Source organism: Saccopteryx leptura, chromosome 3 (assembly GCF_036850995.1).
Source record: "Saccopteryx leptura isolate mSacLep1 chromosome 3, mSacLep1_pri_phased_curated, whole genome shotgun sequence".
Taxonomy (NCBI): Eukaryota; Metazoa; Chordata; class Mammalia; order Chiroptera; family Emballonuridae; genus Saccopteryx; species Saccopteryx leptura.
In genome coordinates, this window is record NC_089505.1 from 222,983,196 (window position 1) to 223,005,632 (window position 22,437).

A 22,437-nucleotide genomic window follows, 5' to 3' on the forward strand; every position below is an offset into this window, starting at 1 on the left:
CAGGCTCTGGGGAGACCAGCCCTTCCTGATGGCAGCCTCCAGGGGGCAGGAGGCCCCAGTCCAGATGCTGGGCACAGGTAAGTCAGACAAAAAGGGTGAGAATTGGACACAGTCACTGAGCAGAGTGGTCAGGGGCCTCTTGCCACATACTGGCATTGGGCCTCCAGGCGCAGTGCTGGCCCTGGACACACTACCCTGAGGACCTAAGAAGCCAGGACACCCCCAGCCCATTTCTCAGTGCAGCCCTGATCCTCATCTCTGAGTTACCCTTTGATGAGGTCCCATTTCCTGGGTGCACCCTGTTATTAATAGGACTATTCCTTCTACAGCTGTGCCTCTTGTCCGCTGGCTGTAAGAACACTGTGGGGGCAGCAATGGGACTGGTAAGGATGCTGTTGCAGGCTTGGCCCTGATTCAGACTTAAGGGACCCCCTCATGACCAGTGGAAAGTCCTTGTGCAACTTACCCTGAAAACTAGGGCATCAGCCCCTCCCTCCAAGCTCCTGTGGACATAAGCAATGCATGTTCAAGGCAAAGAAATTAGGCAGCAGAGATGAGTAGAAGAGAATAAGAATTGCGTATGATTGTCCCTGGATTTACCCAGAGGGAATCAGCGTTTTAGGCCTTCTCCCCCTGTGCTGTTATGTGATCAGCCATTTGCACTCATTAGGGCATTGTGAGTATCTTTCAGGTCAAAAGAGCCATTTCCACAGCATTTTCTTTGATGACTGCCTGGTGTATCATATGAGATGCTCGTTTAACTGATTCCTTTGTCGGGGTGGCCATCAGGGCTGTTTTTGGTATGATGAATAATGCTGCCAGGATCAGCCCCATCTACGTAAGCAGTATTTTCCTAGGGCCTGCTCAGCCACAGCAGCCTCTCGGTATTAGGCACACAGCCGTTAGAAAACGGAAGCCTGCGTAGACACATCTCTGGGTACAGCCTTGGTCAGTTCTCTCAGCTGTGACTGGATGGGGCACTGCAGGGCCAAAGGGCCCACCTTTGTGGGGACTTGCTTTCTCAAAGGACTGTGCCTGCTTGAGTGGCCCCTCTGAGAGCCACTTGGGACAAAGCTGGTGGCCCCTCTGCTCCAGACAGGCCTGGCAGCAGGTGCTGGCTTGACCAGAGAGGACAGAGCAGGCCCCAGAAGGAGCTGGAAGAGGAGCCTGGTTCTTGGGCCTGCTGCTCTTCTCACCCCTGGGCCAGCGCTTCCCTGGCCCCCAGATTAGGCTGTTGGGTCTGAGCACAGAATATAATATCTGAATGTGGGCCACCCCAGGTAATCCAGAGCTACTGAGCACTTCCGGTACCCAGCCAGGAGGCAGCTCTAACAGGAAGACGGGGGAGGGGTGACAGCTCCCATCCCAGGCTCCTAACCCAGGCTGCTGAGGGCGGTCCGACCTGGCCCTGCCCTCCCCCCCCCCCCCCCCCCCCCGCCCCCCAACTCCAGGCCTCCGCCCTGCCCTTCCAGCGTTCTGGGCCGGCGCCCATGTAGCACAGGATCCCAAACCTGTTGGGCCAGTTTTGAGAGCCCAAGGACGGAGGCTGGCGAAAGATGCACGGCCGGCTCCGCGCTCATTCCGCACTCTCTGCCGCCTGATCCCCACATCCCCCTGCCCTGCAGCCACTGACGACCTCATGGCGCGCACGCGAGGCCTCCTGGCGCCTATGCTGGGCCTGTGCTTAGGCCTGGTGTTGGCTCTGAGCCTGCCTGAGGCGCAGGCCGTGGAGTGTGGGTCCCTCGGCCCAGCCGCGCGCCTGACCTTCGCGCCAGCAGCCAGGGACCGGTGGCTGGCCCCTCGCATGCGCGCTCCAGGGCCCCTGGACCACCTCTACAGCACCGTGCGCCGCTTCCTCTCTGCTGTGCAGCTCAACCCCTTCCCCGCCGGTGAGTGAGCTCTTCCCAGGCTGGCCTCGGGAGGAACTGGGTCCTGGCCAGCACCCTTATCCCCCTGCTTTGTGGAACGGAGTGCTTGGGGGGCAGGGTCCACAGCATTCCCCACTCCCATCTTCCTGCCCAGCGGGGCATCACCTGGAAACCCCTCCAGGACCTTACTGTGTGGCCTGGGGTGAGCGCTTTTTCCTCTCTGAGCCTCCGTTTTTCTGTCCTAATATAGAGATTACATTAAAAGTTCCCAAAGACCTGGCTAAGATTTTCTCTGGGTCTAGGGGTGCTAGGGTTGGGAAGAACAGGAAAGCTGCAGGGCCCTCCCAGCTTGCCCCCTGCCTCTTGAGGGGAAGCACTGCTAGGCCAGCCTCTTCTCTGCTTTTAACCAGGCTGGTGGCTTGGCTTCCCGCTGCAGGGCCAACCTGTAGGGACCAGGAGGATGGGCTGGCCAGGCCTCCCCTCAACCACTCCATCCTGTAGCAGCCCTGAGGTTTGGGCGTGATGGCAAGGGACTGTGGTGACTCTGCCTTCTCCCAAGGTGTCATGGTGGTGGGAGGAGCCCCTCCAGGGAGTCCACCTACTCCTGGCAATTGTAGGTGGGAACAGGGGCAGGGCAGTCACTGCCCCCAAGCCCCTAGCTTGATTCTTTCCATAGAGCTGGTGAGGGCCCTGCTGAATGAACCGTCTTCAGTGAAGGTGGATGAGGTGAGGCTGGGCTGGGGTGGGGCAGGGCCAGGTGGGACTGGGAGCTCTGGCTGAGCCTGAGGGAAGACGTAGGAAAGCCCTCTCAGCTCGGCTCACTTGCTGGCTGTCCCCCAGGGTGGGGTCTTGGGCATCCCTTCCCCTCTTTCATGAGCGCTGCAGGTGGCAGACCTGATTTCAAACCACAGCTCTAACATTAACCCGGTTTGCAGTGAGTGCAGTTTCCCCCATTGTAAAGTGGTAAACTATATTAAGGACATGTGCACCTGCATTGGGTTCAAGGACATTTGTGAAAGTGCTTCCTGTGTGCATCTTCTTCCCTTCCTGATTGCCCTCTGGTGTCCTGCAAGGCAGGCTGGCTGGTGGGGTCAGACAGTCTCTGTGTCTTGCCACCCTGTCAGGTGGTGCGGTATGAGGCTGGCTATATAGTATGCGCTGTCATTGCGGGCCTCTACCTCCTGCTGGTGCCCGCTGCTGGGCTCTGTTTCTGTTGTTGTCGCGGCTGCCGGCGCTGTGGGGGTCGAGTGAAGACGGAGCCCAAGGAGATGGCTTGTGAGCGTGGCACCCTCATGACCTTCCTGCTGCTGACCACCCTCGTGCTGCTGTAAGAGGTGCCCGGCTCAGGTGGGAGGGGTGGGCCAAAGCCCAGGTGCCCAAGGACATCCAGTGAGTCCCTCCTTCTGCCCCCCATCCTGCAGGATAGGTGTTGTCTGTGCCTTTGTCACTAATCAGCATGTGCATGAGCAGATGGGCCCCAGTGCTGAGGCCGTGCCTGAGACACTGCTCAGCCTCCGGGGACTGGTATCTGATGTCCCCCAGGTGAGCACTGGGTAACCCCTCATCCTCACCCACAAGAGCACCAGAGCCAGGCAGGTCAGAGCAGAGTGGGTCCTGCACATTAGCCCAGAGTGCCTCTTCCAACACATACTTGACTGCCCCCTGATGGAGAGTCACTGTTACATAAATGCACCCATGAGTCACAGAAGGGCTGGGGAAAGGACCAGAGGGGGGGCTGCCTGGTGATGGCCCTGTGTTTGCTTAGGAGCTGCAGGCTGTGGCACAGCAGTTCTCCCTTCCCCAGAAGCTTGTCTTGAAGGACCTGGATGGTGAGGATTAGAGCTGGCTGGCTGGCAGACCAGCCCCAGGGGCCATGTCATCCCCTCATCCTGGGCTCCACCTGGGAACAGCCTCATGGGGTGGGGATTGGGCCCAGCTGGGCAGTACAGCAGCCAGTCTGCTGCAGAAGCTGGGAAGGTGTATGGGCAAAAGGGAGGACTCTTAGCCTCTGGGGGCCAGCCATCAGACTGCCCTGTGCTCTCCAGGTGTTGCCACGATCATTGGGAGCATGATCCACACCCAGCTCAGAAGCACAATATATGAGATGCTGGCCTCACTGCTCAGCCTGGGCCAGGGTGAGTGGGACCAGCGTCCAGGGTGATGTCTCCTGGGGGCAGGCCCCACCCTCACTCGGCCCTATCCTCTGGTCCCCTTGCCCACATCCTGCCTCAATGTGCCCTGGGTTCATTTCCATTATAACTGTTGAGGTTAGAGGTTAATGTTGGTGGGTGCCTTTGGCTGTGGGGAAGGGAAGATGTTCTGCCTCCCGCAAGGCCTCTGAGGATGCCGGCAGCAGTGGAGACTGCTCAGTCAAGATTTGGGTGGGTCTCTCAGCCCTACAGGTCTCCGTAGACCACCTCCGAGTCTTGAACACCACCCTAGTGGAGCTGCGGGAGGGACAGCAGGACCTGGATCAGGATCTTCGGGTGCACCGGGAGCGCCTCCATGACCTGCTGCAGGAGCCCAGCTGCCAGGGCTGCTCAGAGACCCTGAACCAGGCTCAAGGCCTGGAGTTGGGAGCTGACTTCGGCCAGGTGCAGTCTGGACAGAAGCCATTAGAGTGATGGGGGTGCTCTGCCTGCTGCCCCAGGAGTCCCTTGGCAGCCTGAGTCTCATGTTTCTCTTCGTACACCTAGAGCTAATGACGGTCTTCTTAGCAGAGGGGCACAGTTTTCTTGGGACACGCACTGTGCTGTGAGCATCATGTGTACTAGCTCTTTGAGTCCTCGCTGGACAGGAGGGTTGTGTTGGTCCTGACATTTTACACATGAGGATCTGAAGGTTCAGTGGCCTCTGCTACCCCATCCTCCCTTAAGGATCTTTCTCAGGCTTTTATCGTTACCCTTCCCCCCTGAATTTCAGGTACCACACGTGGACGATGTCTTGCATCACCTGAAGGGTGTCCCAGAGGTCAACTTCTCCAGCATGGTCCAGGAGGTGAGTACCTACCCTGGTCTCTCTGACGTCTCCCTCACCTGCCTGGAAACTCTTAAGTAAGGGGCCTCAGTTTCCCCCTTTTGGGTGGGTACCCAGTTAAACCTAAGACTTGGGTCAAATCAGGGCCTCACCTAGCACATGGCACATTGGGCTGGAATCTCACAATACTAGTTCTTGAGTACATACAATCTGGTGGGGGAGGCAGGCCTGGAACTCAAAAGCAAGAGCTAGACCCTTGGGGTGGGGGAGGCGGAGGTGGCAAGGGAAGAAGCATGCAGCAAGGCCTGGGCGACAGGCAGGGTCTCCCAGGTGGAGGTGGCTGCGGGGCAGTCTACGTGCAGCACAACTCAGCACCTGTGGCCCAGGCCCGGACCTCCTGATTGAGGAAATGGTGAGCCAGCAGGGCGGGCTGGCTGGAGCAGAGGCTCTGGGAGGAAGGAAGTGGGAGCTGAGGCTGGAAAAGTAGCTTAGAGTTGGACTTCAGGAAAATAGACCTGGCAGTCAAGTGCAGGACAGATGGGAAAGATCAGAGGATGGTTGGGAGTCTCCTGCAACAGTCTAGGCAAGAAAGGTAGGTCCTCAAGGAGCAGTGTTTGGGGAGTTGAGTCCAGCTGGGCCATTGAACAAGAGAACAAAGGGAAGGCTGTTTCTTGATTTCCTGAGTTGGGAGCACAAAACGGGATCCCCTCCCTCTGGGCCTGGTGATGTTAGCATCCCCAAGTGGGGGACACCCAGGTGCAGAGTAGGAGGCACAGCTGCCTTTTGTTCTGGCAGGAGAACAGCACCTTTAATGCACTCCCAGTCCTGGCTCCCTTGCAGATGGCTGACACGGTCAAAGGTAAGGCCCTGCCCAGGGGCCAGGCTGGCCGCCCAGCATGCCACCCCACCCTGCCCCTAGTGCAGGCTCATTGAGAGAGGAGAAGGTAGTGGGGGGAGACTGAGGGCTGTTCTCTTGGTTGAGTCTGGATAGAGTGGGCCCTCTCTGTGGGTCCCAGGTGTTCTTCCTGTCCATCCTCCTCCCTGGGCCCCTGGGTGCCTTCCCCAACCCACAAGCCCTTGCTGCTTTGGGCAGAGCTGAAGAAGGCGGTGGCCCAGCAGCCTAGGGGGCTAAAGACACTGGCTGAAACATTCCCAAACTGGGAGGCGGCCTCTCGCTGGAGCCACGTGCTGGAGAAGGTGGAGAACAGTAGTCGCCCCTACCTGAAGGAGGCGCAGAGATATGAGAAATACAGGTGCTCAGGGTCCACGGGGGTCGGAGCGGGCGGAGAGGGCAGCCCAGCCTCTTGGCCACCAGGGCCCTATTCTAGCCCCCATCAACTCCTTGTTGCACTAAGCCTCTGCCTCCTTAAAGCCAAGAGCCTTTACTCCTTGGGCCCATGTGTCCCCACGTTGGCTGTGTACCCTTGAGATCTGAGTCTCAGGACCCCATAGGAGCGGGGCAACCTCAGGAAGTACATACGCATTTAAAACCCCAACTTTGGGGTCAGTGGCCCCAGATAGCCACTAGGTCCTATGCTAGCCTATCCCTTCCCAGTGACACCTGCATCTTTTCTTTGGCAGATGGATCATGGGCTGCGTGCTGTGCTCTGTGGTCCTGCTTGTGGTGGTCTGTAACCTGGTGGGCCTCAACCTGGGCATCTGGGGGCTGTCAGCCCAGGAGGACCCCAGCCACTGGCAAGCCAAGGGCAGGACTGGAGCCCGCATCCTCATGGTGTAAGGAGGGCTGTGGAGAGGGGCAGGGTCTCTCGCCCCAGGCTGACCAGGTTCCCCTATTCCCATGGACAGTTCCTTCTGTCCTGGGCATCAAAACACTGAGCTCTGGTAGGGACAAGCTGGGTGGCCATGGGCACATTAGCAACCCTTCAAGGCCTCAGTATCCTCATCTGTATAAAAGGGTTGATCAGAGCAGGAATGGCAACAAGAAGCATATCTGCCTTTACACCACACATTAATTATAGTAGCTAATGGGCCCTCTTTCTCCCTGAGCCCACACGGAGCCTGAGATCTTTCTTAATCCAGCATCCACGCAGCACCACCAAGAGAACTGGGGCTAGAGATAGAATCTGTTTGCCATCCTTGGACTAGAAGGTCTCTAAGACTAGGATTGCCACCCTCAGTTGTGCAGGCTGGTCACTGCATAGGGGTAACTGGCCAAAGGCATGAGTTGGGGCTGAAAGCCAGCCATGTTTTACTCTCTAAGCCGCAGTCCCTGGCATGGGGCTGTGCATATCTCCAAAAGAAACCTGCAGGTCTGCTGTACTGGTCCTGCTCAGACCTGGTTGCTGCCCTGCTGCTGTATCAGGTGGCCCTGTTGAAGGCTGAGCTCTTGTGCCGGCCACTTCTATGTGCCCTGGTCCCAGAGGCCAGTAGTCCTGGCTCTGAACAAAACAGTCACCCTTTCCTCTAGTCTGCCAGGGCCAGCCAGGGCCCCGGCGGCAAGGTTAGGATGGGGGTGGACGAGGTGGAGGCAGTCAGCAGTTCTAACTCCTGGCCCAGGAGGCAGAGACCTCTGAGTTTTGCTGCCCAGAGAGCTCTGCCCTGGGACTGACTTGCTGACCACGCTGGCCTGAGGTGTGAGTGAGGCAGAGGGTCCCCCCTCACTCCCCTCCTCTGCCTTCTCCAGGGGGGTGGGCATCAGCTTCCTCTTTGCTGCACCCCTCATCCTCCTTGTCTTCTCCACCTTCCTGGTGGGTGGCAACTTGCAGACGCTGGTGTGCCGGAGCTGGGAGAACGGGGAGCTCTATGAGGTGGGTGGAGGGAGATGTGAGCAGAGAAAGAAAGTAGAAGGAAGTGGGGGCCAGAGAAGACAAGAGGGCGAGGGGGTAGGGGATGGGGAGACAGCCCAAGAAAGACAGATAACCCAGATTAAGCCCTCTGTTCTCCTGACTCTGAGTCTGTGAACTGGGGGTCCTGGTTCCCCGGTGCTTCTAGCAGGTAGTCCCAGATTCTCCATTGCAAACCAGGCTGCCTCCTTACCCAAGATTTGTGGGAAGGTCCCTGCAGGTAGTTAGGGCCCAGGGTGATTTTAGTTTGAGGCAGGTTTGGGCTGGAATCAAAGGGGTATGGTCTCTGCTAAGCCAGGGTGTCATGGGACTCCACCCTTGGCTGGGCCGGCCCTGCCCCTCGTGGCTCTAGGCTTATTTCTCCCTGACCCATCTCCAGTTTGTTGACACCCCGGGGAACTTGCCCTCATCCATGAACTTATCCCACCTTCTTGGTCTGAAGAAGAACATCAGTATCCTCCTGGCCTATCAGTGAGTAGGAAGCCTGGGCTGGGGACAGGGTATGAGGAGGAGCTGAGATATGCATCCCATTAGGGTGATGTTAGCTCCCCACTGGCCAACCCTTCTCTCATCTGTGTTGCCCATTGTTTCTTCCCAGGCAGTGCAGGAAAGGGGCCCCACTCTGGAGAGTCCTGCAATTAAATGACTCCTATGACCTGGAGACGAACCTGGATATGAGTCAGGTAAGGAAACCTTCCAGAAGGCTGTGGGACCCCTCCTGCAGATCCCCACTTCTCTGGTCTTGCCTCTCTGGTGGCACCATCTCCTTGAACCTGAAATCTCCAAGAGCAATTGAGGTGCCTTGTGCAGAGACCCCATGTGCCAGCTCAGGGCCTGGCCCAGGGCTTGCCCTGGTTTCTGGGGTGTATAATCGGTGGGTGAGTGCCAGGAGGCTGTGACAGTCTCTGAGCACTGTGCTCCAGGAAAACTGGGCAGGGCTGAGACTGTAGCAGGGAAGGCTGGTAACAGTGTGTGAGAGGCTGAGGGGGTGTGTCCTGACGGGACAGACGTTGGTTGGTATGCCACATTTGGGATGGGATGACAGTGAGAACAATGGTGATGAAGGTAGGTACCACTGTGGTAGGGCTCCCACAGGCCCCTTACTGAGCTTACACAGTAGGTGGAGGCAGCCACTACTGACACACCCTCAGCCACTGGACTTTACCAGAACTTGGCATTTAGAGCTGGAGAAAAGGACTCATGCTGATGAGACAGTTCTGGGACAGAGGAGGAAGAGCTACTGCATGAGAGGGGACCTGCTTGGAGAATGGGGCTCTCTGGAGGGTGCACATTCTCTCCTTTCCTCTCTCCATGCCTAAAGGAGGTGGGAGGACAGGTGCTTGACTCCAGGGCCCTCTGGGAGCCCTTCCTAAGCATATGCCCTCACATCTCCCGCTCCCACCTAGCATGCTGACTCCTGGTTCTCCATTCAGAAACCCTTCCAACTCCTCTTGTATTCTCAGCCCGCAGGCAGCATAGCCAAGTGGTCCAGATGACAGTGGCAAGTCCATACCTTAAACTCTGTAATGGGGCAGTTCCTGTAACGCCTCAGCTTTCTCCTCCTCCAGTGTCTCTAAGCAGGCAAGAGGCCACAGAGCCGGTGGCACGGGTTCTCAGTCACAGACACTGCCCGTGGAGGAAGGCTGGCCAGGGAGGCTTCAGCGGGGGGCCTGGCAGAAGCGCCTCGGGCTGTGCTGGCTGGGAGTCATGGCTCTCATGGAAAGTGGTTTCAGCCCGTCCTGGGAGTGAAGGAATCCAGATCACAGAAGGGTCTGGACAGGTAGAGCCTCAGGTTTGTAGGGACTGGGCAGTCCTCAGGGTCCATCTGGCAACATCAAATTTGACCTGAAGAGTGCTTGTCCTCAATAAAGATAATAAGGAGCTGTTGAGGCAGAGATAAGTGTGACAAAGTGTGCTTTCCAGGGCACCAGGAGAACTCTGGCACCTTCAAACATCTCTTACTGAGAAAGAACTGGTGGTTCTTCCCCCGAGGAAGGCAGGGCAGTGGGGCAGGGAGGACGAGGGCTGGGCTTCACTTGCTAACTTGCTGTGAAACCTCGGGCAGGTGAGTGCTCCTCCCTGCACTCAGTTTCTCATCTGTTAAACACAGGGGCTGAATTTCATGCCCTTTAAATCTTCTCCAGCAATAGCTGGAAAATGCTGAGTGTCCCTTTATAAACTGTGATCTGTCTTGGAAATATGATTGTGTTCATTCATTCAATCATCTATCCATCCATTCATTTTTACACATTCAACACACTTGTCCTGCACCCACCACATGTGAGCTTCTGCCCTAGATACTGCGGGTTTGGTTCAAAATGGGCAGACAAGGTGCTGCTCTCACAAAGCTGATGGCAATAGGCAAGTGCACACATAAATCATGTCATAGTGACAGATGCTATGAAGATCCTGACGCATGTGGATGTGATGAAGATGGGCTGATGAAGCTGTTTTATCCTGGGTGGACAGGGAAGGTCTATGTTGCAGTCTGGTAGCCAGATAGGTGCTTGAGGAGGGCCAGGTCTTGGTGGGGATGGTTTGGAGGGGGATGGGTAGGAAGCAGAGGCCTGTGGGGGGAACTGTCTGGAGTTGGAAGGATCCAGGGTAGGGGCCCTGGTGACCCCTCACCTATGGCAGCAACTCCGGGCTCTGGCTCAGTGCCTGGGCATGTGCCCACCCTGGCTCTTCCCTCCCAGTACATGGCCAAATTGGAGCAGGAGCTGCAGAATCTCAAAGTGAACATGGAGAGTCTGGATCTGCTAAGCCCAGCTGGCCACCGGGACCTGAAGGCACTGCAGAGCAGTGGGCTTGGTGACATCCGCTACCCTGGTTTCCTCATCCAGGTCAGCAGTGAGCCCCTCAGGCCAGACCGCAGAGGAGCTAGGGGGGTGTCTCGCCTTGTTCCTTGACTCCTCATTCCCTTCCCTGGGGGTGTCCCCAGACTGTGTACCCCATGCCTGTCCTGTTACCCCCCATCCTGTTGTGCTGGAGTGAATGTGCCCCCAGCCCCAAAGTGTGTCGCTGTCCGTGGTCCTGAACCCTCTGTTGTGGCAAAATGATGGTGGGAAGTCATCTATTCCTTGGGTTACTCCAGTGGGTTCCTTATTTTTTTCCCTTCCATCTTAATGGAAAATATCTGGTGTATGTCAGTCACAGTTTCAGGTCAAACCCACTGGGACTGCTGTGTCCCAGAAGACTGACCTGGTGTGCAGGACTTTTGAAAAGACTGGAAATTCAGGGTAGGAGGAACTGGGGTTCATCTCCTCTTGGCCTCTCCATCTGCCTCCAGATCCAGAAGCCTGTGGTGAACACCAGTGTGGAGAAGCTGGCCTATGAGCTGGAGGGACTGGCCCACTCTCAGGTGAGAAGGGAGCAGAGACCCCACTGGGCAGGCAGGAGTCAGAGAGAGGCCTGAGTGGTGGGCAAGGGGACAGAGGTTGGATTAGGGAGGGGGTTATGGCAAAGGCAGGGGATTGAGGGCTCCCACCAGTAAGCTTCTGGACCCCAAGCAGGGTTGAAGGGTTTGCAGTGTCAGTTCTGACTCAAGTTTGGCCACCAATTGGCTATGTGGCCTTGGGCAAGTCATTCAACATCTCTGGGCCTCCTTGTTTCATCTGTAAAGATCAGATGAGGTAACTGGACTGACACCATGCAATGAGACAAATATTTCTAAATGCTCACAGCTCATGGGACCCCCTGGGACAGCTGGCGTGAGGACAGCACGATGGGTCAGATATCATGACAGTTGACCCCCAGGAGTTACTAGGGGAAATAGCATTTTGTATTTATAAATATTTAGAGTTTAAAAAGTTATTTTTCAGTCTGACCAGGCAGTGGCGCACTGGATAGAACCTCAGCCTGAGATTTTGAGGGCCCAGGTTTGAAACCCCGAGGTCACTGGCCTGAGCACAGGCTCATCAGGCTTGAGTGTGGGGTCACTGGCTTAAGCCCAAAGGTCACTGACTTGAGCCTAAGGTTGCTGGCTTAAGCAAGGGGTCACTGGCTCAGTGGGAACCCCCTTGTCAAGGCACATATGAGAAAGCAATCAACGAACAACTAAGGTGCTACATAGATGAGTTGATACTTCTTATCTCTCTCCCTTCCTGTGTGTCTGTCAGGACTCAGAACCTGTCACTGCCACTTAGACAGGTTCTGGGGATGACTTAGGGATGCCCAGCAAGCTAGCAGTAGACTTAGGATTTGGGCTTAGGCACCCCTGAACCCAGATCAAGCCCAGGAGCTCAAGGAGGCCTTGGTTTTCTTCAACTGAGCCTTGCATTCGTGTCCCTGAGCATGTTGGTTGAATAGTTTGATAAAGACTATGCTGGCAAAGGCTGTCCTGTCCTGGGCAGAGGGCCATTCTGTTTCTTTCTCCCACAGAGCAACTCTGTGCTAGGGGAGCAACTGCAGGAGGAGGCCCAAGGACTCACAAACCTCTACCAGGAGAAGGTCCTCCCCCAGCAGAACCTTGTGGTAAGTCTGCAGGCCCAGAGAGCCTGGGGTCTGGGGAAGAGGGGAGGCAGGGAAGGGACACAGAAGTGGAGGCAGGCGCCGGATCCTACTGTCCCCCTAACCAGCCCAACCTCTCCTCCACAGGCCAAGCTCAACATCAGTGTCAGGGCTCTGGCACTCTCAGCACCAAATCTCCAGGTGGCTTCTGAAGATGGGAGGGTGGGGTGGAGCAGGTGGGCAGCAGAGGGAGGGAGGAAGAAGTCCAGCTGATTCGGGACCTCACCTGCTCTGCCCAGTCCCATGGGAGGTTGAGGGTTGGGGTGGGAAGAATTGGGGGTGGGCAAGATCCTTGATGACCTCTGTCTCTGGCCTCTGTGTCCTCAGGGCTGAATACCCCCCACCCAGGCTGTGTGCTGTGTGTTTTCTGTTGAATTGATGAGTGAATGGCTGCTCCCTGACTGAACAGGCACTGAGCTGAACCCCTCTCCTCTCCTCAGCTGGAGACCTCAGGTGTCCTGGACAGGGTCACTCACCTAAAAGGAGAGCTGCCTGCCTGGGCCACCCATATCCTGAGGAATGTGAGTTTGGGGATGGCAGAGGGTTGGAGGCTACCTCAGAGCCAGTGGTGCATCAAGGGGCTGAGGCATGCGGGCCCACCCCAGGCCTCTCCTCCAACCCTGTTCCCTCACCATGGCTCTGAGGAAAGCCAGTTCAGACTGTTCTGATGGCATGGGGGGTGGGGGCTGGTTCCTGGGATTCCTACCAGCCCAGGGCTCGCCCTTTCCTATAGGAAAGTGAGTGCTTCCTGAACCGAGAGATGGTCTACTTCTCCCAGTATGTGAACTGGGTGAGAGAGGAGGTGAGTGGGCGCAGATCCCTCCTGACCTCAGAGCCACTACTTGTCGCCTGCTCCCAGCGGCACCAGCCATTCACCCTGCTCTACACCTCTCTCACTCCTAGAGTCCCTTGGGGTGCCCTGGAGGTACCCTGGAACCCAAACTCCCAAACCTGGCATCCATGCCCTGCTTGCTGGCTGGGCTCTGCACACCCACCCTCCAGGCTGCCCTTCTCCGAGGTTTGAGTGTGAGCGGGGCTGGCCATGGTTCCAGGCATGCTGTCCACACCTTGCCCGTGCCCTTCCTCATGCCGGGCTCTTGCTCGTGCTGGCTGAGGCCAACCCAGCCATCCTCCGGCAGGCACGCGCCGACCCTGGCCTCTGCAAGCAGTGCTGCCTCTCTGGTGAGAGTGACTGAGCACAGTGCTGGCACATAGTAGGGGCTTAACCCAGGCTGGTGCATGTAGTGCAGAGTGCAGGGGCCGAGCCTGTGTCAGCATGTCCTTACAGCCCTGAGTTCCTGCGTCCCTGTGTCTGTAGAGCTGTGTCCCTGGGCCTATCTGTGTGCTTGTCCACTTCTCTTTCTGTGAGGTGTGTACTGGTGGGGCCTGGGTGTACCTGCCTCATGTTGATGCTACAGGTGACTCAGCGCATCGCCACCTGCCAGCCCCTCTCTGGAGCCCTAGACAATGGCCGTGTGATCCTGTGTGACATGATAGCTGACCCCTGGGTGAGTGCTGGGGAGCTCAGAGCCCCTGTGAGAGGGGATCATGAGCAGGACCGGAAGCAGGAAGAGTCCCTGCCCCAGCCCTGCACCCCAGCCCTCCTCCTCAGCTCAGAGAACACTGCCTCAGGCCCCTCACTGGGTCAGTGGAGACCTGGGATACTGGGTGGCATGAGTAGAAGTCACTGCCCTGCCCTGGTGAGCTAACCCCACACCCTCTGCTCCAGAATGCCTTCTGGTTCTGCCTGGCGTGGTGCACCTTCTTCCTGGTCCCCAGCATCATCTTTGCCATCAAGACCTCCAAATACTTCCATCCCATCTGGAAGCGCCTTAGGTGAGGGGCTGCTGGGACTGTGGGGGCAACAGGGGGCCAAGGAGTCCTTCCAGCCACCGGGCTCAGCCCCCTGCCACACTTCCTCTGGACACCCCCTCACCCACCCACACACTAGGCAGAGGAAGCACATGCTGACCCTGAGGAGCCACAGCTGCGAGGAGCTCCAGGATCAGACAGCTCTTCTCGTGCCCTTGATGAGCTCACCCACCAGGCAGAGCTTCCCAGAAGTCTGCCTCCCTCAGAGAGCTTGGCGGCATGAAAATCAGGCCCCGGGTGTATCCCCGTGCTGGGCTGAGGGTCATGCGGGGTCACTCCCTGCCTTTCTGTCTGCTGCAGCTCCAGCAGCTCTGAGGAGACGCAACTCTTCCATATCCCCCGGGTCACCTCTCTGAAGCTGTAGGACCCCCTTGGGTGAGTTTCCTCCCTTAACTCCTTGGAGCCGGGGGTAGGGTATGGAGGAAGGAAGGGAAGGGCCCAGAAGCTCTGCTCTAGGTGGTCGTGGGCCACTGGCCTTCTCTACTGTCCAGAGCCAGGCCCTCTCTCCAGTCTGGAGACTCCAGGGTCCAGGAGGGCAGGAAGGTTCTGGGACTGAGTGTCGGGTCTGACATGCAGCAGTGGGACCGACAAACCCAGGCCTGCGACCCCATCCCCCTCACTCACTTCTCTCATTCTGAATCCATAACAGGGGTTTGCTAGCTGCAAGCTGATGCCCAGAGCTGCCTGCGTCCCCCTTTGACTTGGCCTGGACCAGAGGACTTCTGTTGTTCTTGCCCCCAGAGCCTGGGCCAGCATCCAGGCCTGGACTGTCCCTCACTTCCAGCTTCCTGACCCCATTTTGCCTGCTCTCTTTCTACCCCATCTGCTCATAACCCCTCTGTTCTCAAAGGCACATTAGTTGCTGCTGAGCTGCAGAACCCATTGGTTCTTCCAGGTATCTGTCCCTTCTCCTCCTTGCTGTGATATGTCAGCACCAGGAAGACCCTGTCTTCCACCTACTGGAACCCCTTTTCAGCCCGTGGGATGGGACAGAGCCCTGTTCAACCCACTCTGTCATCATCCACTGCTCCCCTTGCACATGCCCCCAGCTCCTCTCCGGGCTCCTTGCCCCTGACCCTCGTCTCTCCCCACTTTCCCTAGCTTCACTCTGTCCCGTCATCATCATCATCCACTGCTCCCCTTGCACATGCCCCCAGCTCCTCTCCGGGCTCCTTGCCCCTGACCCTCGTCTCTCCCCACTTTCCCTAGCTTCACTCTGTCCCGTCATCATCATCACCCACTGCTCCCCTTGCACATGCCCCCAGCTCCTCTCCAGGCTCCTTGCCCCTGACCCTCGTCTCTCCCCACTTTCCCTAGCTTCACTCTGTCCCGTCACCAGCCCTACCTCCTTCCCTAGGGAAGCTATTTCCCCTATATCCTTTCTTTAGCTTATCCCACTATCTTGTTGTTCCCCAGGGACCCTTCCTGCCTGACCACACCAATCAGGCATGGTCTCCAAGCCTACTATTGCCTGAGGACTTACACCCTCCACAGGCCTGGCCTGGATTCCCTCCCCGCCCCAGCCTGTATGAAGGCTGAGCACCCTGTCTGCACCCTTGGTTGGAAACCGCACTGTTGTTCCTCAGCAGCCCTCTGAGGAAGGAACCTGGGACCTGGCCCAGAGCACAGCCCTCCCCTTGGTTCCCTAGAAGGTAGCCTCTTTGCCCCCACCAAACCTCCCCAGGACGGATCTGGTGGCCACACAGGATTTTGCACTGTGACCCTTACTCTTCTCCTGTGCATGTGGCCTGGGGTCATCCCTGACTCACCCCTGTACTCTCTCTGCACATGGAACCCTGAGTTCCAGTAAAAGGGAAGAGGACAAAGAGAGGAGAGACAGGTTCTCTGATCCATTAAAGTGCTCACTTTCTAAGCCTTTGCTTTGGGTCCTTAACACTAGGTCTCTTGGGTTAGGGCCCTGTATGTGGTTGGTTTTTAATGAATGCTTGTGGAGAGGAGAACCCAAGGCCTTCCCTGGTCACAGGCATCAGGGATTCCACCAGCAATCAGCAGGTGGGGAAGGCCCACTCCAGGGGTAGGCAGACCTGGGTCCATATGCTCACTCTGACGCTTGTTAATGGGGACACCTCAAACATGTTTCTCCATTTATAAAATGAGAAGTTATAGCCACCTCAGAGGGCTGCGAAAAATGTGACAATATGGAAAACCCTTGGCAGGGGCCTGGCACAGAACACATACTCAAATGCTGCTACTTTTTGCCGTGACTGCTCTGGGCCAGGGGCAGAGTTGGGTCTGGGCAGGAGCAGGAGGAGAGGGACATGGGCCCCTGTGTGAAGATGCTTTAACATTCTGGTCTGCTGAGTTGCAGGAGTGTCTGTGTTTAACTGCATCTTACAAACCAGCAACCAATTTGCTACAACAAAGTCGTATGGTGCATTATCACTGTACAAGCACACTCTCACACAAGCATCCCAGAATGTAACGCAAATACCTCTTTTTGGCTTTTCCCAGAGATTTTTTCCCCATTTCTTATCTGTTGCCCTGTTCAGGGAAACTGTAGCCCCTGCATTTTAAGAATAAAATTGATGTGGTAAAAAGAAACAAAAGACTTAAAAGTAATTTCCAGCTCTCTACTAAATTGCCTATCTTATCTTTGAAATATTTGAGCATATTAAGTAGAGTTATTTAAAGTTCAGTTACTCCCTACTGAACATGGAGCCTCCATGAGTCTGTTTCTAGTGTCTGTTCTTTCTCTTGGTTTTTGTTAGTTTTGTCTTGTCTCCTCACAGACATTGTTGATTTTTGATTGAGTACCCTGTATTATCTATATCTGAAACTTGTAGAAATAATTTGAGGTGTAAGATGAAGTTTTCTTCCCCCACAAAGGTTATGTTTACATCTGACAGGTGTCTTGGCATCTAGAAAACCAGGATGGCTTCCCCCTTTCCAGGGCTGAGATGATTTGAAGGCCCTTGGAGGGCTGATTTGCTTTTATTCGTATTCTGGGAGTGAAGCCCTCTGGAGTTCCAACCCAAAACGTGAAAAGTTTGCCAGGCAACCCCTGCTCGTGGTTGGCCTAGTTTTTACCTCCTCAGCCCCAGAAGCTGTTAACAGTTCTGTTCAGTAGCTTGTTGTATCTTTTAGGACCTTTGAGACTCTAGGAAGAAAGTAGCCTCAGATGCCAGGGCACGTCTCTGAGTTCCTTCCTTTCCCTGGAGTTGGTCCCGTGATTCCTCACTGCCTCGTTTATTCCTCAGGACCCCAATCAGACTTGGAAAAATATATTGAAGCAGCTTTTAAGTTACCCTCAGTTGGCAATTTAGTCCATATGACCTAGTCCACCGTGATCAGAAGCAGTAATCTGAAAAACTAACTCAGTTTCCCCTGTGATTTGGGAAGAGGCTCTTGCTCTTTGAACTTAGCAGATACTTTGGCCCAGATACTCGAACACTGATTTTTCAAGGGGCTTAACTTGGAGAATATTGCTGTAAGCTCTGGTTACTTGGGGATGGCAAGTTACAAGGGGTGGTACTTGGCAGGTGACAGAAAGAAATAGCTGCAGAGAAGAATGTTTTGCACATTTCCTTGATTTTTTTTTTTAATACAGAGACAGCGAGAGTCAGAGAGAGGGACAGACAGAGACAGACAGACAGGAATGCAGAGAGATGAGAAGCATCAATCATTAGTTTTTCGTTGTGGCACTTTTAGTTGTTCATTGATTGCTTTCTCATATGTGCCTTGACTGTGGGGCTACAGCAGACTGAGTAACCCCTGCTCGAGCCAGCAACCTTGGGTCCAAGCTGGTGAGCCTTGCTCAGACCAGATGAGCCCGCGCTCAAGCTGGAGACCTCAGGGTCTCGAACCTGGGTCCTCCACATCCCAGTCTGACGCTCTATCCACTGCGCCACCGCCTGGTCAGGTCACATTTCCTTGATTTTAAAATGCAGGGATCCTAGAATGAATTCTACTTTATGTGTGAAACAAAGCTCCTTAGTGGTCACAGGCTCATCTGGTTCAAGGACTCCCAAGTAGAAGTCCAGTCCCATTTTGGATCCAGGGCTCCTGGTCCCGGTGGTTCCAGCAGTTCCAGAGGTTCCTCCCTGGGTATGCACCAGTCCCCATTTTCTGTGGGCCTATGGGAGGGAGGCCCTGTCTCCAAGGAGATTTGATACAAGTGTCTTTGCTGTCCCTGTGGCGGGAGTGGTGGCAGATTGGAAGCCCTGAGAGTTCTGCCAGATGCTCTAGCCCGGCCACCCCAGAGCAAAGCCCCCGTGAGCCATGAGTAGCAGATTGTACCAAAGAAATGCTATGTGGGCCAAGGCGTCTAAGGTCCCACCTGGTTTGAGGTCCCAGGTGGCTGGCCAGGCCAGTTCTGGCTGGCTCAGGTGTGCAAAGGAAGGACCATGTGGCTAGGGACCTGCTCAGGATACCTGAGGGGACAGAGACATTTATGGGGCTATAAGTATACACTAGGAAGTGTGCAAAGCACTTATATAAATTAAACTAAGAAGCTGACACTGCTAGTTACCTATTTATGGTTGAGATAACTAAGGCACTGAGACTGATTGTGGGCTCAGAAGAAAGGGCACCACTTCCCCAAAGGAATCAACTGATAATTGGGGAATTTCAGGCGATGTATGAATTCTCTTGGGTCAGCCTGAGGCCCTGTTCCAGGTGGTTATGGACAGGGTCCTTCACTGTTGCAGTCCCGGTCCTCCCTATACTTCGGTTCCGGTGCCCTGTCTCCAGGCCTGAAGGCCAGGGACTGAGCCTAGAGACTGGTGGCCAGTGCAGTCCACACATCATGTGCTGCTGAAATGAACCCCCTTCCCTGTGGTCCCCAATTCTTTCTTGTACTGCCTGGATGTGACCCGCCCGGAGCAGTTAGTGCTTCCCCGTCTTTCAGACATGGACCGAGCACCACAGCACCTGGCGAGAAGAAGGCAGTTGTGTGCAGAGATGTCATCATCCAGCCCTGACCTCTGCCACAAAGGATGCAGAAGTTAGGCTCCTTAACTCCCTGCAGGAGTCAGGTGTTGAGGTTAGAGGAGGGGGTTTGGGGTAGTGAGCTGAGTCCAAAGGAAGGGATGAGGTGTCCTCTCTTCACTTCAAGCCAGAAAGAAAAGGACTTTCAAGAGAGTCCCTTGAAGCTTCCCGGTGTCCTGCTGTTAGAGAAGCCCAGTGGTCTAATGTCTCACCCCCACCTGTAAAGCCTACAGGGCAAGAGACAGGCTGGCTGCTTTGCTGGTCTGGATGAGGGCCTCCTGAGAGAGACAGTCAGCATGGCCCTCAGGCCCAGCCCCAGAAGGCTGCCTGGAGGGTGAACAGACCTCAGTGAGAGACCTTGGAGTTACTCAAGGTTTCGAAGTTGCAAGGAAGTGTTAGGACTCCTTGCCTCCCCTGAGGCCCATGTGAGAAACTCTAGTCAGGGGATAGTGGAAAGGTGCCTAGCAATGACCAAGCTCTGAGGACCCACGGTGGTGCCCACAGCAGGAGAGGTACAGCTTTAAACCTATTCAAAACCTAGCAGGGGTCCCCAAACTTTTTACACCGGGGGCCAGTTCACTGTCCCTCAGACCGTTGGAGGGCCGCCACATACAGTGCTCCTCTCACTGACCACCAATGAAAGAGGTGCCCCTTCCGGAAGTGAAGCGGGTCCTGGATAAATAGCCTCAGGGGGCCACATGCGGCCCATGGGCCGTAGTTTGGGGACGCCTGATAGAGCATAGTTCCAGGACAGCTCCCACTGAAGGCTGGCCACCGGACAACCCCTGCCACTGTGGCCTCCACACCCCACCTGAGCTGGTCAGGCACCAGGTTGCCCAACAGGAGGGCTGACCAGAACGAGGGCTGGACCAGAACCGAGACTGAGCTGTGCGATGTGAAGTGACTGTCAGAATCATTGGGTCTCCCTGCCAAGCAGCATCCCTGCTCTGCCAGGTCCATCCAGCTGCAGGAGGGAGGGAGGCAACAGAGATTCCAAGGGCCAGTGAAAGAATGATAGGGTCAGTCAGGTGGCTTTCCAATTCCACAGCTGTGGGCTCAGTGACACCCAAGAACTGGGGTGTCCAGGGGAGGAATTTTGGGCAACAGACATTTCTTAAGGTCCAGTGCTGGGTGAGACCCCACCTCTACCCAGATGGTCCTTCCTCACAGGCAATGGTTGTTAATGGGTGTAGGGAAAACAGCAATGTTAGGCTCCCTTGTTTGCACTTTGCATGATTAGTGCATGAGCACGTGGCAGGGCCACGTGTGTGTAGCCTGCAGAAGGCTCTGAGTGCTTTCCCTCAGCGCGATCACTGCCCGCCACTGTGAGGGGCCATTTTGCTGTTGGTTCGCCTGCTCTCGTGAAAAGTGGGCCAGTATTGGAAAAACAGCTGTGTTAGGCTTGCTCGCCTGCACTTTGCATGATTAGTGCGTGAGCACGTGGCAGGGCGATGTAGACTAGGTAAGGCTACGGGTCCTTGCCTTCAGGGCGGATTGCAGATTGCTTGCCTGTCACTGCAAAGGGCCATTTTGCTGATCATTCGCTTGCTGCTGCAGGTTTCCCCTGACCATTGGCTCATCTGCTGTTGCGAGGATCTAATAAACGGGAACGGCCCAGCACTTTCATCTCCACAGTTTCTGCACTGTCTGCCTGAATCCAATGTGGACCTGCTTGTCCTCGGCCACTGACATTACAGCCTGGATGATGGAGGGTGTGACCAGCAATGGAGGAAGGCCCAGGAGACCCCAGCACCGTGGGTGGGGGTGTTGTGAGCCCTTCCGTAAGGTGGGTCAGAGTGAAGGCCCTAGCAGGCTGAGATGGCTCCCCACTGCCTCCGCTTAAAGACAGTGGACTCAAAAGCAACAAAAGGAAACTCAACCTTCTGAAACAACCCCCGACTTCCCTTTTTCAAACTCCCCCATTCTTGCCCCCAACCCCAATGTGAGTCAACCACAGCTGAAACCCATCAAGGAAGTTTTCATGCTGCCCAGGTAGGTCCTCTTACAGCCTTACTTCCTTAACCTTTCTTGGTTCTGATACACTGGCAAAGAATCTTCAGAAACTTCCAGACTCTCTGAGGAAAGCCTGCCAATCCCATGTGCCCACACCACTGTCGGGGCCTCGCAGAAGTGGCCTTCACCTCCATTCCCCTTGCCCAGGGGAGGGACCTGCTGGAAGTGCCTGGGGCACTGGGGAGGGAGGGGAGGGGGTGGGCAAGAATCATGGCAGAACACATGCCCCAAATCTGTGTTTTATAAGGGGCGCCCCTTGGGCAGCAGCTACAGTGGGAAGCTCCCTGCACCCTCCCCCTGGTCCCAGCCCATCCTGGAAGTCCACCCTGGCCAGACACCTGGGAGGCCTCCAGCTCTGGAAGTGGTCCTCCTGATTCCGTGGGTCATAGTTCCAGACCGCTCTCTCCCCGGTGGATCTGCAAGTTGAGCAAAAAGGCTGGCTAAAATAAAGACAAGCATGTGGGTTTTGTGCCACTGCAGAGGAAGGTGTCACAGGGCTCTGTTTCCATGGGAACCACAGGCTCCGGCTGGCACTCGGTGCCGAAAAGGGAAATTTAGCAGAGGTTTCAGACACCTGGCTCCTGGCGGCCTCCCTGGGAACAAGTGAATGCGCAGGAGTCTGCCCCTTCTCAAGGATGACCAGGGACCCTCCCCTTTCTTATCAGGCACTGTGATGGGGTCCCAATCTGGGACCCAGGTAGGGACAGACAGGCTCTGCAGAGACAGGGTACCTGGGAGAACTCACATGGCAGGCCCCGTGGGTAAAAAGGTAACTAAGGGATGGCAGGTGAAAGAGGTGGAAGGACCCCTGTGTATGACCCACATGATGTAGCCCTGGGAGCTGTCACCATCTCCAGGTGGTGAACCTTCACCTGTGAGGCCACTTCAGACCCAGTGCTCTGAAATGATGTCCCCACAGGGAAGAGGACCGGCTGAGGGGGCATCAGGGTCTTGATAGCAGTGCATGACCTGAGGCCCTCTTTGAGTTCCTCCGCAGAATGTCCTTGAGGAAGGGCCCGTAGGGGGAGGAGGGCTGCCCCCTCACTCGGGGCAGGAGCTCACCAGAACTTCCCTCTCCTCAACCTGGGTTCTCTGCACCCCCCCCACACACACACACACACTATATCCCACCTTCCCCATGACCAAGCTGGGGGAGTAGAGAATGTGTGCATTATAGAAAGGACAGAGTGGGGGTGGCACAGAGAGATACCTGGTGATGGGCAGGCCTTCAACAGGCTGAGAGGGAGGATTAGGAACCATTTATCCAGTTATACAGAGGGTGGGACAGTGCTGCCTGGTAGTGCAGGGGGGTGGAGAGGGAGTGAAGTCAGAGAGAGAGAGAGAGAGAAGGCAGAGCAGGAGGGGTGGAGCCGGTAGAAGCAGGCAGGGAGGGTGGGCAGGGGGCGGGCAAGGAGCTGCCAGTCTAAGCAAACATGAGGCAGCTGCCA

At 55.9% G+C, this 22,437-nt stretch overlaps 1 protein-coding gene across 3 annotated transcripts; it reads left to right on the top strand.

The window, feature by feature from the left end:
• The first annotated feature begins 1,479 nt into the window (after positions 1–1,479).
• PROM2 (prominin 2) lies at positions 1,480–21,462 on the top strand. 3 transcript variants are annotated; one of them, XM_066377684.1, is made up of 24 exons: positions 1,480–1,889; positions 2,545–2,594; positions 2,993–3,195; positions 3,290–3,410; positions 3,634–3,697; positions 3,914–4,003; positions 4,263–4,462; positions 4,791–4,865; positions 5,640–5,703; positions 5,938–6,097; positions 6,426–6,578; positions 7,489–7,612; positions 8,028–8,119; positions 8,247–8,331; positions 10,345–10,491; positions 10,938–11,009; positions 12,029–12,121; positions 12,245–12,319; positions 12,598–12,678; positions 12,891–12,959; positions 13,576–13,665; positions 13,887–13,993; positions 14,330–14,404; positions 20,534–21,462. In XM_066377684.1, exons 1-23 carry the CDS (start codon positions 1,640–1,642, stop codon positions 14,391–14,393), a joined length of 2,529 nt encoding a protein of 842 aa, XP_066233781.1. In that variant the 5' UTR covers positions 1,480–1,639; the 3' UTR covers positions 14,394–14,404; positions 20,534–21,462. The 3 variants fall into 3 exon arrangements, with proteins under 3 accessions (XP_066233781.1, XP_066233780.1, XP_066233782.1); XM_066377683.1 differs by lacking the exon at positions 20,534–21,462 and adding an exon at positions 14,679–16,164; XM_066377685.1 differs by lacking the exon at positions 20,534–21,462 and adding an exon at positions 14,679–16,164 and having other exon boundaries at positions 1,481–1,889; positions 12,245–12,298.
• Positions 21,463–22,437: the final 975 nt, after the last annotated feature.